The sequence below is a fragment of the Dama dama genome, chromosome 29, assembly GCF_033118175.1.
Source record: "Dama dama isolate Ldn47 chromosome 29, ASM3311817v1, whole genome shotgun sequence".
NCBI lineage: Eukaryota > Metazoa > Chordata > Mammalia > Artiodactyla > Cervidae > Dama > Dama dama.
In genome coordinates this window covers 18,862,029-18,883,661 of record NC_083709.1, presented here as the reverse complement: position 1 = coordinate 18,883,661, position 21,633 = coordinate 18,862,029, and the positions used below count along the sequence as shown (strand labels likewise).

General features: G+C 40.9%; 1 protein-coding gene across 4 annotated transcripts in view; it reads right to left on the bottom strand.

Annotated features, from left to right (window-relative positions):
* The window catches only part of KIF13B (kinesin family member 13B), a 207,129-nt gene that overhangs the window by 130,074 nt on the left and 55,422 nt on the right, over positions 1–21,633 (bottom strand). For all 4 annotated transcript variants that reach the window (XM_061132637.1, XM_061132638.1, XM_061132639.1 and 1 more), the window contains exons 3-6: positions 11,993–12,005; positions 5,807–5,867; positions 4,116–4,208; positions 2,728–2,908 (exon numbers count right to left, since the gene is read on the bottom strand). In XM_061132637.1, the coding sequence (XP_060988620.1) occupies positions 2,728–2,908; positions 4,116–4,208; positions 5,807–5,867; positions 11,993–12,005 (348 nt within the window). The remainder of the gene's footprint in view (positions 1–2,727; positions 2,909–4,115; positions 4,209–5,806; positions 5,868–11,992; positions 12,006–21,633) is intronic.

Sequence of the window (21,633 nt, the reverse complement as noted above, 5' to 3'; positions counted from 1 at the left end):
CTCAATAGGTAACAAGTAGAAGACCGGGATCCAGAGCCAGGTGATTCCAAAGCCCATGCAGTTAATTACTAAACTATACACAAGACAAACATACAAGATATTATTAAAGACTTAGCAAATCGTAGCTAGTGAAGCTCAAGTTAGGGCTTCCGAGGTGGCTCAGTGGTAAAGAATCCACCTGCCAATGCAGGAGACGCAGGAGACTAGAGTTCGATCCCTGGGCTGGGAAGATTCCCTAGCATAGGAAAATGGCAACCCACTCCAGTATTCTTGCCTGGGAAATGCCATGGAAGAGGGGCATGGTAGGCTACAGTCCATGGGACTGCAAAAGAGTCAGACGCAACTAAGCACGCACGCAAAGCTCAAGCTATTCACACAAGCACTGTGGAGTATAAACATGAAGTCAGCTAAGAAGTTCTGGGAAGAGTAGGTCTGGGTCTCAAGGAAAGTGATGCTCTTCAGAGATGAAGGTGCAAGAAAAAGTACTGAAGGCAGAACAGGAAAAGTATGGGGCATGATATTTAGCAAATGTGGGTACCCAGGCCATGGTCTTCCTCCCTCTGGACTCTGGTTTCCTGTTTTGACATCTGTACATCTGTTCTCCAGGCCACTGGACAGCTGGGTCCCTTTTCAAATCCCCGACTTCTCCACATCTCCACACTCAGGCACAGCTGTCCTCTATGCCTGAATTGTTCTCACCCAGCTTCTCAGTAACAAAGTCCTACTCAGCACAAAATTCATCAAGCACTCTCAGTGAAATCATCCCTTCTCTCCTGAGCAAAGACAGTCACCCCTCTTTGGTCTCACCTACTTTGTGTAAGCCTCCTTTACTATGTAAAAGCATTACTGCATTGATTTCATAACTATTTGTTTCCAAAACTCCCAATCTGACTGGATAAAGATGTGGTACATATAAATAATGGAATATTACTCAGCCAGTAAAAAGAATGAAATAATGCCATCTGCACAAACATGGATGGACCTTAGAGAGTGTCATACTGAATGAAATAAGTCAGACAGAGAAGGAGAAATATTATATGACATCCCTTACATGTGGAATCTAAAAAGAAATTTTACAAATGAACTTACAAAATAGAAAGAGACTCACAGACTTAGAAAACGAACTTACGGTTGCTGGGAGGGAAGGGATCACTAGGGGGGTTGGGAAGATCATGTACACACTGTTATATTCAAAAGGGATAACCAACAAGGACCTACTGTGTAGAACATGGAACTCTGCTCAATGTTATGTGCCAGCCTGATGGGAGCGAGGTTTGGGGTAGAATGGATACATGTATGTATATGGCTGAGTCCCTTCACTATTCACCTGAAACTACCACAGCGTTGTTCATCGGCTACACCCCAAGACAAAACAAAAAGCCTAAAGTCTGAAAAAAAAAAAAAGAAAAACTCACATTCTGTCCACTGTGAGCTCTCCATCTACGACTGCATGGTGCCTGGCACACAGGGGTTGCTCGATAAATGTTATGTGAGGTTTTGAATAGAAACACGAAGTGCCAAGGATTCCATGGCAGTGCAGGGGCCAAGGTTCTATTATATATCTGGCTGAGGAACTGAGATCCCACAAGCCACATAGTGGAGCCAAAAAAAAAAAGAAGAAACACTAAGTACCAATTCAGTCTCATTCAGAAAGGCCTGCAGATGGTTATCGTTGTTAAAGAAATCAAGAGGCCAGTGAGGAGTTGATCAGTTTGGTTTTCTCCTGATGGAGGGTCACTGACTTCACTGCTTCTAAGAACAACTTTCCTTGATCATCTTTTTCACCCAGACATAACTAGATGTGCCCTAGGCGTCCTCCACACTTTCTGTAAGCCTCAGCTCATGTGGCTCTCTGACCTCCCCAACACTGTTCTTACAGCAGTAAGCCACAAGCTGCGGTTAGTATCTGTTTCTTTCTCTCCATTGTTGCACTTCCTGAAAATCTGAACTCTGAGAACTCTGTGCAATGAGCAGATTTCCTCAGATACCCCCTTATCTTCCTCATTAGCTCCAGTTATGACTGCAGAGTGAGGCCATCATTTTTGAAGGCTTTCTAACACTTTGAAGCCACTTCTTTCAAAGTCTATGCCACAAAAATCATGAGGGTCAGAAGTCCTTAGTACAAATCACAATGTTAGGGCTATGAGGTTAGCGCTGTTGTATTAAATAAAACCAATTTAAACACATGAAGAAAAAAATCAAAGTCTAGGCCATGAAATGGGACAGTCTTTTCTCCTTCTGAGAAAAATTAAAATGAACCCTCTGAAAGTCCAGGTTTCACTATTTCTGATTATGCCTCTCCCTCACTTCACAGCCTACAAACAAATGGATGAATTCCATCCAAAACTTCTTGTTTTAAAACAAAGAAACAAAAAACAAAAAAACAAAGAAACACCCTACTTGATTAAGGATACCAGTTATCCTGATACGCAGTAAGTTAACTATCATTACATATTTTTTCTTTGTGGCTTTGAATATATCTGAGAGAGGCGATATACAGTCCAAACACATGCCACTCAACCATGCTTCCCAGCCCAACTCAGCCCAAGTTCAAAAGCCCAGAAATGGCTGCAGGAAGCCACTTAATAAAATTAAAAACAAATCCCAAAGACAGGAACTAGATAAATAACTCTACTAAAGTTCAGTATAAAACATTTCACTTAAGCCAATTCACGAAGTCTGTTTTAGTCTCTAATATCATAACATTCAAACCTCAAAGTCATTTACCCTTTGGGATCAAGAAGGTCTCTAACTTTTTCATTATAAATTTCCATGTAGGACACTTCTACTTTAAAACTCTGCTCTTCATTTTCCTCTTTCTGGGTTCGCTCAAAGAGCCCACTGCAGAGTCTTGGAATTAATCCAGGTTGGTCAGCTGTGCCCATCATGGTGTAAGATTTTCCAGATCCTAAAAAAGTGGAAATCATAGTTATTACTGTCTCCTTGAGAAGTTTAAATACACAGCCCTCTTTCCATTGCTCACAGTAAAACCCTAGCACTTAGGAAAATGCCCAAAATAAGGAATATATCCAAATACCATGATGACACTCATAAGCAGACTAGCTTTCCTATTTGTACATGTAAAAGTCACTGGTACACATTCTTTAGGAAGAAAAACAAAAACCTTCTTTAACCACCCTTATACTTAAAAAGAAAAATTACCTAAAATGACTGAAAAATTGTGAGGTCTGAATAGTTCTCTAAAATTGAACTGGAAAGATCCATATGATGAAAGCTATGTGCGTGCTCCCAACCACTAATCATAGCACACAAAACATATATGCCATCTCTGCAGGCCCCAGAGCAAATTAACTCTCTACCACTACCCTCTGGCAACGGCATAGAAATCAGAGTCATTTTTTTTCTAGTACAAATTTATCTTCTCTGTTGCACCAAAAATACATGTTCATTAGAGAACACTTACAAGACATGAGAAAACAGAAAGGAAAAAATTAAATCACTCATAGTCCTGAAAAGAATTTTAAGTCTTGAATATATCACAGGCATTTTTCTCTTTAAGAACAAGCTATATGATAAATCCTGATAAAAATGTGCGTGTGCATCAGTCGCTCAGTCGTGTCCAACTCTGCGACACCAAGAATTGCAGCCCACCAGGCTCCTCTGTCCAAGGGATTCTCCAGGCAAGAATACTGGAGTGGATTGCCATTTCCTTCTCCAGATAAAAATGACTCCTTCACTTTTGTTATTTTAATCTAAAAAAAAAAAAGTTTTTTTTTTGTATTGAGGTATACGGCCTGTTAACAATGCTGATGGTTTCAGGAGAACAGCAAAGGGACTCAGTCATACACACACATGTATCCATCCTCCCCCAGACTCCTCTCCCATCCAGGATGCCACGTATCACTGAGCAGAGCTCCTGTGCCACACAGTAGGTCCTTGTTGGTTATTCATTTTAAATATAGCAGAGTGTACATGTCCATCCCAACCTCCCTAACTGTCCCCTTCCTTTCATGTTGACCACAAAGGTACAGAAGTCAAAGCACTCCTTCATCAATCATAACTGCTAAGATGCTAGCGATATGTATTCTTTTTGGTATTTTCTTTGTTAGAATTGTTAAAGCTTTAAAAAAAAAAATAGATTATTTAACAATTACCAGTCTGTCCATAAGCAAAGATACATGCATTGTAGCCATCAAAAGCATTCTGCAGGATATTCTCACCAAGGCACTTGAAAACATCATCTTGACCTGAAAGAGAAAAACACAGAGAAAACGGATGTTTTAAGCCAAAACCACATATGAACAATTAAAAACAAACAAAACCCTCAAAAATGCACCTTTTTTTTTTCAGTTTGTTTATCTACCAAACAAGATTTTTAAACTTGATGAATGCTTCTTTGGAAGCAGGTCATTTCTAGTTAGCATATGACAGAAAATGAGTGAAAAGTTCCTGATGATATGAACTTGAATAAAACACTGGCCAAAAAAATAGACCAATGAACCTCTATTTTATAAAGAATCTGATATATATGCTTGGGACCTGGCTGGACCTGAATTCAACTATGGACCACTCAGCCAATGCTTCCACTGAGTGTATGGTAAACTTCAAAACAATGTTATGTATCAAATTCCCTCTCCTTTTGCCTCAATGAAAATGTTCAATTACAGATCAGCTGGGAGAGGGAGGAAGGTCTGGGCCATTTCTTCTAGCTTTCAATCATGAACATAAAGAGTAGGGTCAGATTGCCTTCACAAGCTAAATTAAATGTGTCAATAATCAAGTGACCTGGACAAATTATTTAACTTCTTTGAGTCTTGAAAATAATATGGAAGAACTGGATGCTGTTATGTTTGTTATATTTTGTATGCTATACATAGCATCCCATTGTGCCTCATTTCCTAATTAATTTACCAGGTTAGTGCATCACCACAATTCTGACACAGAAGCAATCCTTTTTTTTCCCCTGGGCCATGCCGCATGGCTTGTGGGATCATAGCGATCTGCAATCAAACCAGGGCCTTCAACAATGAAAGTATGGGATCCTAACCACTGGAGTACCAGGGAATTCCCTGAAGCAATCCTTAAAGTCATCACTGGGCCCAGCCAGCCTAAATTAACCTCAACTTTTTCAAACAGCTGTAGAATGAACTGTTTCTCATGATAAAGGTCAATAAGACACTCAATATTTAAAAGATTTCTTAGGAAACAGGCATCACAAGCAATTAGGAATAAAGAAAATATAAGCCTGCCACTGTAGTCTTTTTTAGATTTTTTTTAACTAAAGTTGGCAGTCGCTATAGTTTTAAACTTGTAGTGAAAAGGGGCCTGAGACAGTCATCACTGAGGAGAATAAAAGAATAGAATCCCAGAACAAATTTAGCGGGAATATGGCATATTCCTCTCCACTAAAGAGGAAATAGGAACACTGAAAGCCTAAGTGATTTATTCAAAGAAACAGTCAGGACTGGAGCTTGGTATTAAACTCAGGGTTCCCTTTCCTTCTTGGCTAGAGTTCTTTCATTTCACCAAGCTGCCTCTCTTGACCACATCACCAACATCCAAGGGAAGCGACCTGGCTACTGCATGCTGTGGTCCCACGTAAGGCCCGGCATTCATTTAGCGTAACCTCAACTGTGAGCCCTGTTCATCTAACTTCACCATCTTACATCACCAACACTGCACTGTTCATCTCCCATTTCCCAACTGAGGTAAACACTCTTAACAGCAAAGACTGGAGGAAGGTCGCTATATAGTTTCTAAAATTATACCATTATGAAACTTTATAGAAAACATATTAAAACACCTGTCTATGTGATCAGGAGTTAATAGGATGCTGGACTCTTACCTGCATACTTTTCTCTGACAGATTCATCCATAGACCAGAAACAGTGATCATACGCAAACACCTGTTGAAAAATAAAAATAATGACGTATGTGTTAAAAACAAAACGTAGCCAATGGGAATTCGCCACCTGACTCAGCCAATGGGAACTCGCGCTGGGGCTCGGTGACAACCTAGAGGGGTGGGGCTGGGCGGGAGGCTGGAGGGAGACTCGAGGAGGGGGACACATGTGCACCTGTGGTTACTTCATGTTGACATATGACAGAAAGTAAACCCATACTGTAAATCAATCGACTAAAGGTAAATATTTTTTAAGAAAACTGTAACATACTCATGATGTTATAACAATGGCATAACTCTGCTAACATGGTTCATAATACTGAAATAAAAACAATTCGCTGGCTTACAATGGAGGTCAGTTATTTACAGGACAGTCTTACAAAGACAAAGCGCCCTGCACATAATATAGATCTTGAATTCACACGGAAAACTCTTTACAATGTGATGTGAAAAGGGAGGGGGTTACAAAGCAATACGTATAATATGATGACTATTAAACACACGGAGTTACATATATAAAGTTCATTACTGTGTGGTAAGATTACTGATATCTTTGCTTTCTTATGTTTTTATGTATTCTCTACAGTCTTACTCTTCTTCAGAGAAAACAAAATTTTTTTTAAAAAATGTAAAGATGATTACCACAGCATACTGAAAATGCAGATTCTTTAAATAAACTATAACAGACCCACAGTCAATATACTACGTAGCTTTAAGAACAAAGAAGAAGGGCTTCCCTGGGGGCTCAGACTGTAAAGAATCCACCTGCAACGCAGGAGACCTGGGTTTGATCCCTAAGCTGGGAAGTTCCCCTGGAGGAGGGCATGGTAACCCACTCCAGTATTCCTGCCTGGAGAATCCCCATGGACAGAGGAGGCTGGAGGGTTACAGTCCCCGGGGTCGCCAAGAGTCAGGCATGACTGAGTGACTAAGCACAGCACATGAAAAAGTCTGGACCATGATCCCATCTTTGTACAAAAATCGGCACAGACCAAAAGTAGAAAGACTGTACAATGGAAATACTGGTAATACATAATGTTACTTCGTGAGATACCACAAATGATTTGCCTTGATCTTTTATGCTTATTACTTTCTAAACTATGCTCTCTTTTAAGCGATCTTTTAAGTCTTTTTCACTGATTATAGTTTTAATTTTTTGGATTTCATGTTCAATAATTTAGTCTTTTAAAAAGTTTTAAGGGTAATTGCTTTCCAATTCATTTCACTTTGCCCTTCAAACCCTCCCACGTTGAGTGTGCTGCCTCACTTCCTGATGACAGTTTTCCTCTTGGCTTCATAGGTTAGTTTGCAAGCACATCTGAATTGGGAGCTTGTTTTACGGTTTACGTGATTGCCTGTTTCATTCCTCTTCCTTTGGCCACCTTTACACTGCCACTCCTAGCTACTGAAGCCCAGGTCTGGGTCTTTTCAAAGCCCAGTGTCTCTACTCCCTCCTACTTATACAGAAATTAGCTCAGTGTGCATATGTGTTCATGCTCAGCCGTGTCCGACTCTGTGACCCCATGGACAGTAGCCCGCCAGGCTCCTCTGTCCATGGAATTCTCCAGGGAGGAATACTGCAGTGGATTGCCATTGCCTTCTCCAGGGGATCTTCCCAACTCAGAGATCGAACCCGGGTCTCTTGCATTGCAGACAGATTCTTTACCATCTGCAGCACCAGGGAAGCCCAATTAGCTCAGTGTTGGTGGCCAAAAGCCTTTTTTAAGCCTTCTTTCATGATGGAGGCTCACCCAAATCAGTTTTCACATGGATGAATTTCTCAGATCCTTAACCACACATCAGGGTCCCCTCTAGTCTGCAAGGGCTGCACCTCCGAGGACCTGGGTCTGATCTCAAGGCCCAGTAAACACACTAACTCAGCCCCAGGCTTCTGCAAGCCCTCAAAGTGACATATGTTGTTTTTGAATACAAGGAAATGATTTTTAATATTTTTAAATATGTTATCTGTCCCTGCTGAGTTTGGAGTTGGCAGAAGAATGTTTCTGTGTGAACTCACAAGGCTGTCTGGACCCTAAATCTAAGAGTTAAGTTTTTAAAATAAGGAAATTAGATTAGGTTGGTAAATGAAGTATGCATGCCTATATCCACCTCCACCTGAAATTAATTCAAAATGATGGAGGGAGTGAGGGAAAGAGCCAAAAAGGGAAAGAAAGGAGGCAAGGAGAGCAAGTTTTTGAAAGTCAGATTGCTTGCCGATACGTGGGCCAGAAATTGAGAAACCCTGAAAAACAGCTGCAATGAGACGGATGGAGGATAGAGTGGGCTGGGGATCATGGGAGAGCACAGGGCAAAGAGCTGCAGGAGGAGATGGCTGCAAAGCTGAGAGCAGCCCGGGAGGATGCCAGGGGCAAGTTACATGAGTGGTCGGGGCCCCGGGGGCAACCAACTATATGACTGGCTAGAAACACCTTCAGCGCAAGGAAGGATCAGAACACCCACATCTGCGCAAAACAGTGACACCAGACATTTGTTCCCTGGGGTGGGACAGTGATGCCAAAGCAAGGATAAAAAGGGTTACGGAAGTTCAGTATCTGACAACACCCCCAAAGAGGTGGGAGGCCTGGAGCCCAGCAACAACCACCCAGCCTCAGCACTGTGTCATACATTACTAACCCTCAACATTTCCCCAGAGCTAACCATGTGTCTATCAGCAGTCGAGGCTCCCTATGTTAGCAATTCCCCAACAGGGAGAGGAGTACATCAAGGCTGTATATTGTCACCCTGCTAATTTAACTTATATGTAGAGTACATCATGTGAAATGCCGGGCTGGATGAGGCACAAGCTGGAATCAAGACTGCCAGGAGAAATATCAACAAGCTCAGATATAGATGATACAACCCCACTGACAGAAAATGAAGAGGAACTAAAGAGTTTCTTGATAAGGGTGAAAGAGGAGAGTGAAAAAGCTGGTTTAAAAACTCAACATTCAAAAAAACTAAGATCATGGCATCTGATCCCATGACTTCATGGCAAATAGATGGAGAAAAAGTGGAAACAGTGACAGTTTCTATTTTCTTGGGCTCCAAAATCACTGCAGATGGTGACTGCAGCCATAAAATCAAAAGATGCTTCCTCCTTGGAAGAAAAGCTATGACAAACCCAGCATATTAAAACACAGAGACATCACTTTGCCAACAAAGGTCCGTATAGTCAAAGCTATAGTTTTTCCAGTGGTCATGTATGTGAGAGTTGGACCATAAAGAAGGCAGAGCACTGAAGAATGGATACTTTCAAACTGTGGTGCTGGAAAAGATTCTTGAGAGTCCCTTGGACTGCAAGGAGATAAACTTGTCAATCCTAAAGGAAATCAACCCTGACTATTCACTGGAAGGACTGATGCTGAAGCTGAAGCTCCAATTCTTTGGTCACCTGATGAGAAGAGCTGACTCACTGGAAAAGACCTTGATGCTGGGAAAGACTGAGAGCAGGAGAACTGAGATGGTTGGATGCCATCACTGATTCAATCGAAACGAGTCTGAGCAAACCCTGGGAGACAGTGGACGACAGAGAAGCCTGGCATGCTGCAGTCCATGGGGTCACAGAGTCAGAGACGATTTAGCAACTGAACAACAACAACAGAGAGGGGAAAGAAAGAAGAAGAAAGATGGTCCCAAAGGACCGTGGATCAAAACTTCCGGTGGGAGTTGCGTTTCAAAGAACCTCTGTCAGCAGGGTGAGATTAAATACAATGTGAAGCTCAGATTAAGTTTTTTCTGCTCCAGCTTTCAGCTCTCATGTCTTATCACTTTTTTTATTCTGCTCTTACCAAGGTTAAGTAGAGACCATCCCAAGTCTTTGCTTGCTTATAAGCTTAGCTCACACTTGAACCATCCGAGTGCACTTCTCAGAGATCAGGCTCTACGTTGCTCTCTTCTCCCTATTACTACAGGTTTTTCTTTTCTTTTTTTAAATTTAGGGATTTCTTTAACAAGTCTTACTCTAAATTCGAGTAGAGAAGTAACAGCAACAGCTGATACTACTCGGGAGGCCCTAGGATACAAAGAAGTCAAGGACTGGTGGCTAACAGGTGTGGGGGAGCTGGCAGCTGAACTCAGCCTTGGAGCCCATGTCTGCTCCCCACCTGGGCTTCCCAGGCGGTGCTAGCGGTAAAGAACCCGCCTGCAGGAGACTTCAGAACCACGGGTTCGACCCCTGGGTTGGGAAAATCCCCTGGAGGAGAGCATGACAACCCACTCCAGCATTCTTGCCTGGAGAATTCCATGGACAGAGGAGCCTGGAGGGCAACAGTCCATAAGGTCACAAAGAGTCGGACACAACTGAGCGACTTAGGACGCACGCTTCTCCCCACCAGGCCCTTCATCACAGAGTGGCTGAGCTCTCCTCCTCAGTAACAGGAAGGCACCAGAGCCTGGGACAAAGGTGGGAGCTAGGAATGCTAAGGTCTTGTTTACTAACAACACTGAATGGTCCTCTTTAAATTTCAGCTGTTTTGTAAATTATTACAGGTATCTTCCAGCCATGAATTTCCTAAAGCAAACAGGCCCCTCTTTTTTCCCCTAAATAAATATTTGTCCTTATTTTTTTTTTTAATTTCTTTTCAAGTAACAGAGAAGAAACACACATTGATTATAGCAAGGCAAATAACACAGAAGCATAAAGAATAAAGGACTCCCATTCACCAAGCATATTTCTCCTTAGAGGGAACCACTGTTAAGAATGTAGTGTTGCCATGGAATATTACTCAGCCATTAAAAAGAATTCATTTGAACCAGTCCTAATGAGATGGATGAAGCTGGAGCCCATTATACAGAGTGAAGTAAGCCAGAAAGATAAAGAACATTATAGCATACTAACACATATATATGGAATTTAGAAAGATGGTAACGATAACCCTATACGCAAAACAGAAAAAGAGACACAGAAATACAGAACAGACTTTTGAACTTTGTGGGAGAATGTGAGGGTGGGATATTTCAAAAGAACAGCATGTATACTATCTATGGTGAAACAGATCACCAGCCCAGGTGGGATGCATGAGACAAGTGCTCCGGCCTGGTGCACTGGGAAGACCCAGAGGAATCGGGTGGAGAGGGAGGTGGGAGGGGGGATCGGGATTGGGAATCCATGTAAATCCATGGCTGATTCATATCAATGTATGACAAAACCCACTGGAAAAAAAAATAATAATAATAATAAAAAAAATTTAAAAAAAGAATGTAGTGTTGGCCCTTCCACATCTTTTACATTAACAGATTTTCTCTAAACGGTAAAATAGAGTTGAATTAAATAAAACATGAATATTTTTAAAACAGTCACGTGATGTTTCTTCACATCATTACTGCAATATCCAGCCTCTGCTCCATCAGAAAATAAGAAAACAAAGATAATCCAGCCATCTTTTCACACAAAAGATAAAACTGATCAAATTAGTTCTATTACGTATAAAGAAGTCAAGTGCCATATTAAACTTTTTTGTTTACTCATTCAGAGTCCCAATAGCCAAGTCTATACATACTTCAGCAAAAGTAATATTGAAAGAAATTACTGTTTCACCACAGATTCTAAAACAAAACTCCAATAAGGTAGATAAAAATATAAATTTCCCGGAAAGTTCCCAAGAATGATCAATACAAAACACAGTCCTTGTCCCTACTCTGGTACAACTGCATTCCTAAGGGACACAGGAACCAAAGTTTCTTGAGAATCTGGGCTCAAAGCTAGGATGAAAGTACATTTCCCTGAGGAAGCTGTGGGCCAGGGCAGGTTTCTGTTGGCCTGAGACTGTGTCCCCGGCTGTCCCAGGAGCACCATGGATGAGTCTGCCTAGTATTGGTTCTGACCGCAGTTTGGAACGAGAAGTTCCCAGCCAATCTGTGGTGACCATCAGGGCACAAAAGGAATCTGTGTTGTAGTTGCCAGGAGACTGGCCAGAGTTGGTCAAAGTACAAAAACAGCTTTTCCATAAACCTCCAGTGCTTCTTATGCCAATAAATGGCTTTGGATTTATGAATAGGCTGACGGCTTGCATTATTTTTTTATTTTAAAAGTGACAGAGAGTATTTTTATTTTTCAGAAGAAAATACCAGTACAAAAAAATACACACATACAACTTGAACAAGCATCTCGTAATAAACCAAATCTCTTACCTTTGGTTGGCTTCTGAATTCCCAAAAGAGGTGTCATCATTGACATGAAAGAAAAGAGTTTAAAAATATTTTTTGGTTAGAAGGTGCCTTTTGAAGGGTAAAATGATAATAAATATTTACATGATATTTATTAAGAACACAAAATATTAACTTTGAAATCAAACAGCAACTTGAAAGAAAGGATAATTAATGTCTACTAACTAGTAAGATAGAATGCTAATTATAGAGAACTAACTTGTATCTTTCAGGTAGAAGAAAGATTGTCTGAGCACTAGATAATTTTTAAAGTCCTAATATTTCTGCCTTCTACAATTTGCTTATCCTTGTCTATGATTTGTAAATATAAAAATATTCTTCTTAGCATCTAATTTCACTTCCAAGTAGTTTCCTTTGCTCTGATAAAGCAGCAGCTTACTCTCTCTCTAGAGAGGATCTTCTACAAAAAAAGTTCTGTTCTAAGGAAAAAAGGTTAAAGGAACAACTAATTTTTTGCTAGTGAGTGACTGCTAACTGAATTACTCACTTATTACTTATTCCTCCATGCTGACTCAGGTGCCTCCAAACTCCCTTCCTCTGAAAAGGCCACTGGCTTACATGGCCTTCGAGTATAAGAATATAACTTAATCCAGTGTAATTCTGAGATAGTTAAACTCAGAGAAGGGCTTCCCTGGTGGCTCAGTGGTAAAGAACCCAGCTGCCACCGTGCAAGATGCAGGAGACTCAGGTTCCATCCCCGGGTGCGGAAGGTCCTCTGAAGAAGGAAACGGCAACCCACTCCAGTAGTCTTGCCTGGGAAATCCCATGGACAGAGGAGCCTGGTGGGCTGCAGTCCATGGGGTCACAGAAAAGTTGGACACAACTTAGAGACTAAACAACAACAACAAACTTAGAGGAAAGCTGTAAGAAAGACACAAAGAGCTCCACGCACCTGAGCTCCCCATTAACACAGTCACAGCTGCTATGGCATTGTCCCCCTCCCTCTCTCCCCTCTTGTTCACACACACACACACACACACCTGAGGGTGAGTTACAGACATGCCCCTTCAGCCCTAGACACTTCCATGTTAACTCATAAAATCAATGATGTTCACTCCACAACCACAGGAATAACTGGTCTTTCAGAGGATCAAAAAAGCAAGTCAGACCTGCAGCTTGAAAGAAAATGGTGCATGGAAACGCTTCCCTTCAATTGTTTGGATATCTTGTGCCTTTTCGCATAAGATTTTCTTTTAAATTTAATATTCATTTGTATGGAAAGATTTCAGGTCTGAACACTAAAACGCCAAGGAAAGCAGCAAATGAGTGACCCTTGTCTAACAGATTTTGGAATAACAACCAATATTGTTATGACTATTGTGTGACTAGCACATAATAGAAAATAATTTCTCTGGGATGAGAGATATGGGGAAACTTCCCAACAAAAGACTTGGGAAACACCAGCAGAGGTGACTGACATATGCTACCACCTTTTTCTAGGTCTTTATAAGCAAAGCAGAATCTCATCAATTTCAGAAGGCCCAGTTATAAACCCAGTTGGAGGTAAGAACAGAACCAGCATATATGAGATGCCTATGTGAGGTCAGGTATCGGGTTGACTCAAAAGTTCCTTTGGGAAAACCCAAAGGAACTTCTGGGCCAACCCAATATGCTGCAAGCTACTTCACTGAATCATCACAGTAACTTTGAAAGGTGCTATTATCATTCCAGTTTTACTGATGAGAAACTGGAGGCTCAGAAGAGTTAAATGACCTGTCCAAGTCACAACAGTAATCAGTGATAGATCTGGGATTCAAAAGTAGGTCTTCCGATTCCAAGTCCATGTTTTCTTCTTCTGACACACGGGTCAAAACAGCCTCATCAAGTTTCTCCTAGACTTAAGAATCTGTGAGTCATACATTAACAACTGCTCCCGGTAACAGAAACATTTCCCAGTGTATTAACTTCCTCCATTCTAATTATTACCCAATAAAAGGCCACCACGCGGTGCTTATGCCAGTGTAAGTTTACTTATTCATTATATTTATAAAAGCTCCAGACAATCTTTGCTAGGAGGAAAAATAAGATGTTCAGTGTGATATTTCCATTTTAGGTAAAATATTTTTATACAAATACCAGCTTTTCCTAAAAGACAATTGACAAATACGAAATTCGACAATATATGACACACAGCAGAACAATCTGTGGGACTAACCTGAATCCAGAACATGATAATAAAAACAGAAACAAACCAGTAAATTAATTACAGAGCTAAGTTTCCAGCTATGGCTCCTGATGGCTACAAGAGCATTGCTCAAATAACCTGGAGTCACTGGAAACCCAAAGATGTAATTACAGCTCTGTACAAAAATAAATAAGTAAATTAATTAATTAAACAGAACCTTTCAACTTGTAGCTGCAATCCGATAAGGCAATGCCTCACTACTTCAAAAGCCCTTATTTAGAAACCTCAGCTATCCAGATCACAGTGGAGATTTAGAGGAAGCAAAGAAAACCAGTCCCTTGACCAGAAGAGATCGCATAAAGTAGAAGGATGAGAGTCTGAATTTCTGAGTTTCTGTTGTTGTTAAATTCATTTTGAACTTTCACACTTACAAAAAGTTCCAAAAACAGTACAAAGAACTCCTGTGTACTCTTCACCCTATCACCCAAATGATAACATCTTATTAAAACTGCAGTTACAGTGATCAAAAGCAGGTTATTAACCAGCAACACAAGATTTATAAAATAATCTAGAGCAAGCCTTATATAAATTTCTTCCCAACTGCCCTCATTGATGTCCTTTTTCTGGTTCAGGATCACACATTCATGGAGTTGCCATGCCTCCTCCAACTGGGGGTGGTGTGTCTCTCATAACCCGGACACCTGAAGGGTACTAGGCAGTTATTCTGTAGAATGTGCTCACTACAGGTCTGTCTAATGCTTCCTCCAGACTAAATTCAGGTTAGGCACTGTGGCAGGCACCACAGAAGCCCTTCTAAGTACATCAATAACAGAAGGCCATCACTATGGAGGACAGCATGGAGGTTCCTTAAAAAACTAAAATATGATCCAGCAATCCCACTCCTGGGCATAAAACCAGACAAGACAAAAACTCTAATTTGAAAAGATACATACACCCCAGTGTTCTCAGCAGCACTATTTCCAATAGCCAACATATGGAAGCAACCTAAATGTCCATCAACAGATGAATGGATAAAGAAGATGTGGTACATATATACAATGGCATATTACTCAGCCATCAAAAAGAACTAAATAATGCCATGTGCAGCAACATGGATGGGCCTGGAGACTCTCACACTAAGTGAACCAAGTCAGAAAGAGAAAGACAAATACCATATGGTATCACTAATATGTGGAATGTTTAAAAATGACACAAATGAATGTATTTACAAAACAGAAATAGACTCACAGGCACAGATAACAAACTGTGGTTACCAAAAGTGAAGAGGGGTGTACAAATAGGAAATCTGGGATTAACAAATAAACACTGCTAAATCGCTTCAGTTGTGTCCGACTCTATGCAACCCTATGGACTATGGCCCACCAGACGACTCTGTCCATGGCATTCTCCAGGCAAGAATACTGCAGTGGGTTGCCACTCCCGTCTCCAACAAATATACACTACTGTATACAAAATAAACAACAAGGTCCTACTGTACAGTATAGGGAACTATATTCTTGTTAATAGCCTATAATGGAAAAGAATCACTTGGCCGTACACCTGAAATATTGTAAATCAACATTTCAATTTTTAAAAAATACCAGAAGGCACATGATGATATCCAGATTTCACTACTGATGATGGTAACTCTGATCATGTTACAGTTGTACCCATCTTTCCACTGTAACATTACTAGTTTTCCCACTGTAGCTTTTTTCTATGTCCATTGATGAATCTTGCATACAATTACTGTTCCCCAAATGCAGTCTAGTCACTAAGATGTTAACAGCCCAGGTGAAGCAACATACACAGATATGGTTTTTAGAAAGAGGGTGGCTCGGGAAACAGCAAATGATTTGATTATATATTTTGGATAGAACTGTTTCTATGAATAAGCCACTCACCTCCTTCTTTTTACTGGCCTGGGTTAGGGGCTTATGCCCACTTTTCTTTTTAATAATAAAGTACACCATAAAATTAAACTGAATTATAGTCCTAATCTTAGACTGCCACAGTAGAAGAAGAAACTTAGTGATGATTTTATATAAATTTGGAAATTTTTATTAAAACTTCTGACCATGACAAAAATAAATTTTGAGTCCAAAAAGAAGCCTGTGTTATGTGTAAAACAAGCTATACCAGAACGATGAGTTACAAATCAATTACTGCTATCAACTACCAAAATCAAACATGACATCCAGGTCTCATCGACTCTATTAATTTTAAAGATTTAAGTTTCTGAAACTTCCGTAAATTGCGACATCTGGAATCTGTTTTAACAAGATCCCTCTCCAATCCACTCTATAATGGCTGTGTTACATCACAAAGAGCTTATTCTAATACGGCCACACTACGTAATGATATTGTTTCCTTTCTAGACTTAAACTGGCTGTACCAGCAACCAAACAACAATCTGCGTGACGATCAATCGTTTTCCTTTGTTGCCCGCCCCCCCACTGTCAGTCTTTTCCACGTCAAGAATAAAGCTGACCTGCCAAAAATTCAGACATTGACTAGATTCATAGAGGAAGCTTATCAATCTCTGCTTATCTGGCTAATGTTAAGATGGACAATTAAAAGCCCTAGTCATTGTTTCCTCAAAATCTGGAATACTACAACCAATTGTGAAGAATAAACTTTAAAAAGCATCATTGATAAAGTTTTCTGGAGAATAGTATTTGGATGTAGAGGGGTTTAAAAAATGATACCAGTGAAAGGATAAATCAAAGAACAGAAATACATAGCCTGGACCAGGGAAGACTAAAAGACAGGATGCCACCTCAGGTAGGATCCAAGGAGAACGTTAAAAACAAAAAAAGGGAGAGCTCTTTAACAGAAGAATAATTAGCACTGGGTTAAGCAGCCAGCTCACTATTAGTGGAGTTATCTGCAGAGAGAACAGGAAAGCATCTGCTGAGGATGTTGAAGAAGGAATGAGAATTACTTGTGCAACTCTGTGTTTACAATGAGAAAGCAAACATGAGGCATTCAACAAGTTCTATTTCAGCATTTCTATCAGGGCCACGGTGCAGAGCGCCCGCACATCAGAGCTACAGGTCGACCATCACCTCCCCACGCAACTCCCGTAGGAGGTCCCTCCTCCCCAGCGAGCTGGTGTCCTCCTGCATCCCACAAGCCTGCATTCGGGTAAAGCCACGCCCTCTGACAGCTCTATTTGTTCAAGCCCTACTCAAGCGGGAAAAGCTCGGATCAAATTCCATCTCCCTCGAGATCCCCTCCACAAGAACCCCAAGCAAAAGTGAGTCTTCCTTCCCCCATTTCTATTAGCAAAAACTCCCTACAGATCACATATTACCTATCGATGTCACATGATATAAACTTTCTAATATTAATATAAATGGATTATCTCTCCAACTAGACTACAAGCTTCTGAAGGACAGAGTGTGTCTTCCAGGGTTTATCAGTGTCCAACACAAGGCTTTCTGCTTATTTAGCGAATGTTGTTTACAGTCTCTAGGTGACCTGGCCTCGCCTTCTATCTCAACCATATCTTGGGCCATCTTCCTTTCACCCTCACTGGCCTTTTTCTAATTGGCCCAGTGTACACAGCTTCCTAGTCTACGGGCTTTCACTCGTGGTTTTTTTCCTATCTTGAAATCTTAAGGCTAAACTCATTTGTCATTTCTTAGCTTATTATTTCTCTACATGTATATTTCCTGAACATCCCATCTAAGTCAAGTCACTCATGTTACTCTCAATCACAATACTCCTGATAGAATAAAAACATTTCCACCACCATCCAGGCTCCCTAAAACCATCCCCCAAACAATAAAGGAAACAAGAAACAAATACAAATTCTATCTTCAGTGAAACTAGGAGATAATTACACATGAAATATATTACACAAAGGCAGGAGACACCTTCACTGCAGGCAAGGAAGGGTGAGAAATGAGTGGCGCTGAGCACCCCAGACAGCGGGGAGGGGCCCCTAAGAACAGGAGGCGCGTTCAAGTCACTGCCTCCCATATACGTCCTCAGAGAGACTTCTTTACATCCAGGGAAAAGACAGTTTTGACAATTCTCTATTAAAATCTTCCACCCACACAAACGATACTTGGTTGAGAACAGAGGGACATTCCAAGAACACAGTCATTGAACCACAACTGGCATATTTCCCAATCACAGAACTTTAGAAAGATGAAACCTCCAGTGAACAAATTCCATAAATTCAAATTACCATATATTGAAATTGCACCAAAGAATACACTATTAAATAATCATTTGCAAATCACCTGCTTCTTCTCATCTGTTAAACGCACAAGCAGAGTAAGTTTTAAAACACTGTCCACTTTTACTACAAGAAAGTTTAAAATCTAACCAAAGAATTATACTAATCTTGATTCATTTGGGGGTTTAATAAAATACATTTCACATGCTACGTTAACAGAGAAATACACATTCATTGTAAAAATTAGATGTGAAAATAGCATCAAGGTGTACACAGAGATTAGGATAGATTATTAAAGCACTCACTGCAAGAAAATGCTTATTTTTTTATAAATAAGCATTAAAAATAAAATTTTTATTTCAGTATTTTTAGTTATTGCTGGTTTTCAATTTTATGAGTCTATATTTATCTAGTTTCCCTGAATGGATTGATGTGATTAGATTTCTCTGGAAAAAAAATTTTTTTTTTTTTTTTACTGAGTATGAAATTAACTCTCCAGCTCTCTTACCCTTTCAGACCCAGATCCACATGTCAGGCTCTAAACCTGAGGGCAGACTCAGTGTTCACAGGCAGTACAGCTCACAGCTGTATTGTGCTTAATCCTCACAATACTGACCAAAACCAGAAAATCAGCAGATTTCACATTAGAATCCTCTTGAAAATTCAGAAGATGTGGAAACGCTAGGCCTAAACGTGCACATGCAGACCCTGGCTAGACCTGCACTGCAGTGCCTTCCACATGGATCTGCTGGTAGGCAGGTGGCTGAGTTTTAAATTCCTGCTATGAAGAAAGCAGAAGAGGATTTTCTTCACACTCAAAGAAAACAGAGACCTACAAATTCATACCAATAAAGACAATGTTTCCAAATCTAATCCCAAGAACCTAAAATCAAGGGCCACCACAATCTGATGAGGACTACCCTACAGATTCTCCCCACCCTAGTAAAGAATACAGTCCCCTTTAATACCCCAACAAAGAATCCTAAGTACAAATCCCAAAAAGGAATCCTAAACGCAAATATCACTTGGAACAGTAATGTCATTAGGACTGTTGATGTTTAGTCACTAAGTCATGTCCGACTCATTGTGACCCATGGACCGTAGCCAGCCAGGCCCCTCTGTCCATGGGATTTCCCAGGCAAGAATACTGGAGTGGGCTGCCATTCCCTCTCCAGGAGATCTTCTCAAGCCAGGGATCAAACCCACGTCTCCTGCATTGGCAGGTGGATTCTTTACCACTGAGCCATTAGTAGCTATGAAACAGAACTAAAGGTGAAGTTCTTGTCCTCACTATAAGCAGTGGTAGGTCTACAATTCAGACTTGAGTTGGAAAGCCTGGGGGCTTCAAGCGGGGAAGAGCAAACATAAATACCAGTGCACCTACATTTCTGCATCTAGAATGTTAGGTCCCGTCAATACTGTGGTGATGATCCATGATTCAATGTTGATCTGAGGTTCAAGTCAGCCAGTGGGTTGAGAAAAACTAAGATTTCTAACCCATTACTATAATTCCTCCCCAAATTCACTGCTTAGCAAAGACTTCTTTAACTTCCTTATAGACTTCTTTAACTTCCTTATGTGGAAATTCAATTTCCAAGCATTCTCCAGCTAAATAGTTCACTACTCACAAAGGTCTAAACTGCCTGGTGAACTGAAGCCTGCAGGGTTTACCACTTTCTTGAGGGTATGGTTTTCATCTGTGAAATGTCTCTCCAACCCATCCCCTTTCCTTCTCAAATTCACTCTTTCACTCAGCAATATTTACTGAGTACCTGCTAAAAGCCAGATGCTAATGTGGTGCTAGAGAAACTGCACCGAACAAAATCCTAAGAGCAGGACTTCCCTGGTAGCCCACTGGTTAAGACTGCACACGGCCAATGTAGGGGCTGCGGCTCAATCTCTGATTGGGGAACTAAGGTCCACATACAGGAGCCAAGAGGTTTTTTTAAAAATCCTAGGAGCCTTTTCTTTACATCTGTGTTTCTTTTGCTGTCTTATATATAGGGTCATCGTTACCATCTTTCTAAATTCCATACATTTGCATTAATATACTGTATCGGTGTTTCTCTTTCTGACTTACTTCACTCTGTATAACAGGCTCTGGGACAACCCAGAGGGGAAGGATGGGGAGGGAAGCGGGAGGGGGGTTCAGGATGCAGGGGGTGATTCATGTCAATGTATGGCAAAAACCACCACAGTACTGTAAAGTAATTAGCCTCCAATTAAAATAAATTATTTTTTTTAATGCTAAGAGCTTCAATTCTTTTACAACAGAATCAATGACTGAATGTGTAGTAAGTGCTATGAAAAAAATAAAGTGAAAAGGGGGGAGAAAGCTGTAAGCAAGAAAAGCTCTTCACAGTATCACCTCTTCCCGCCTGTCCTCCTCCCCCAAGACCTCATGCTTCACACACATGTGTACTTGTCGGCCCTGCAGGCGTGGTGACATTTGTACTTTTCGTTACCTGTGTACCTCTCCCACTTTCTGCCCTAGTGATAACCTTCTTGTCTTTCAGAAAACAGTCACCTTCTCTGTCCTCTCTTAGGAACTATCACCTCCCTTAGGCCTTCTTTTCCTTAGCAGGTACTGGAGCTGTGTTGCCTCCTCCTGGACTTTGAGCTCCAGAGCGCACAGGGCAGTTTCACTCTCCTCCATTTCCCCAGCACGTGACGTTAAGTAGGCACTCCACAGTGCCTGCTGGAATTTACCAAGACGTGATGAGCTTGTCTCAATTGCTCAGTAGCTAACTTAGTTCCTGGTTTACCCTGTCCCAAGCTCTCTGTAACGCCTGACACTCACCCAGAAAGACTTAACTATTAGATTTATACAGTAATATAGCTTTTAGACCAGTAATTAGAATTCCATTTAGCACCAGATTCCCTGGCGGCTCAGACAGTAAAGAATCTGCCTCCAATGCAGGAGACCGGGGTTCAATCCCTGGGTTGGGAAGATCCCTGGAGAAGGAATGGCAACCCACTCCAGTATTCTTGCCTGGAGAATCCCACAGACAGAGGAGCCTGGTGGGCTATATACCCCATGGGGTCACAAAGAGTCCGACACAACTGAGAAACTAACATACACATACACAGCAACTATTCAGAATATATTTGAAATGTATATACTTGAAAACATACTTGAAAAATGCTTCTAGAAACAGACCAAAACAGAAGCCAAGCTTCTCTCCACAGATGAGACTAGGGCCTACAGACCTGATACTGTAACTGTAATGTAAGGTTATGAGGGCTGCCAGGTGGCTCCGTTTGTTGTGATCCACACAAAGGCTTTGGCAT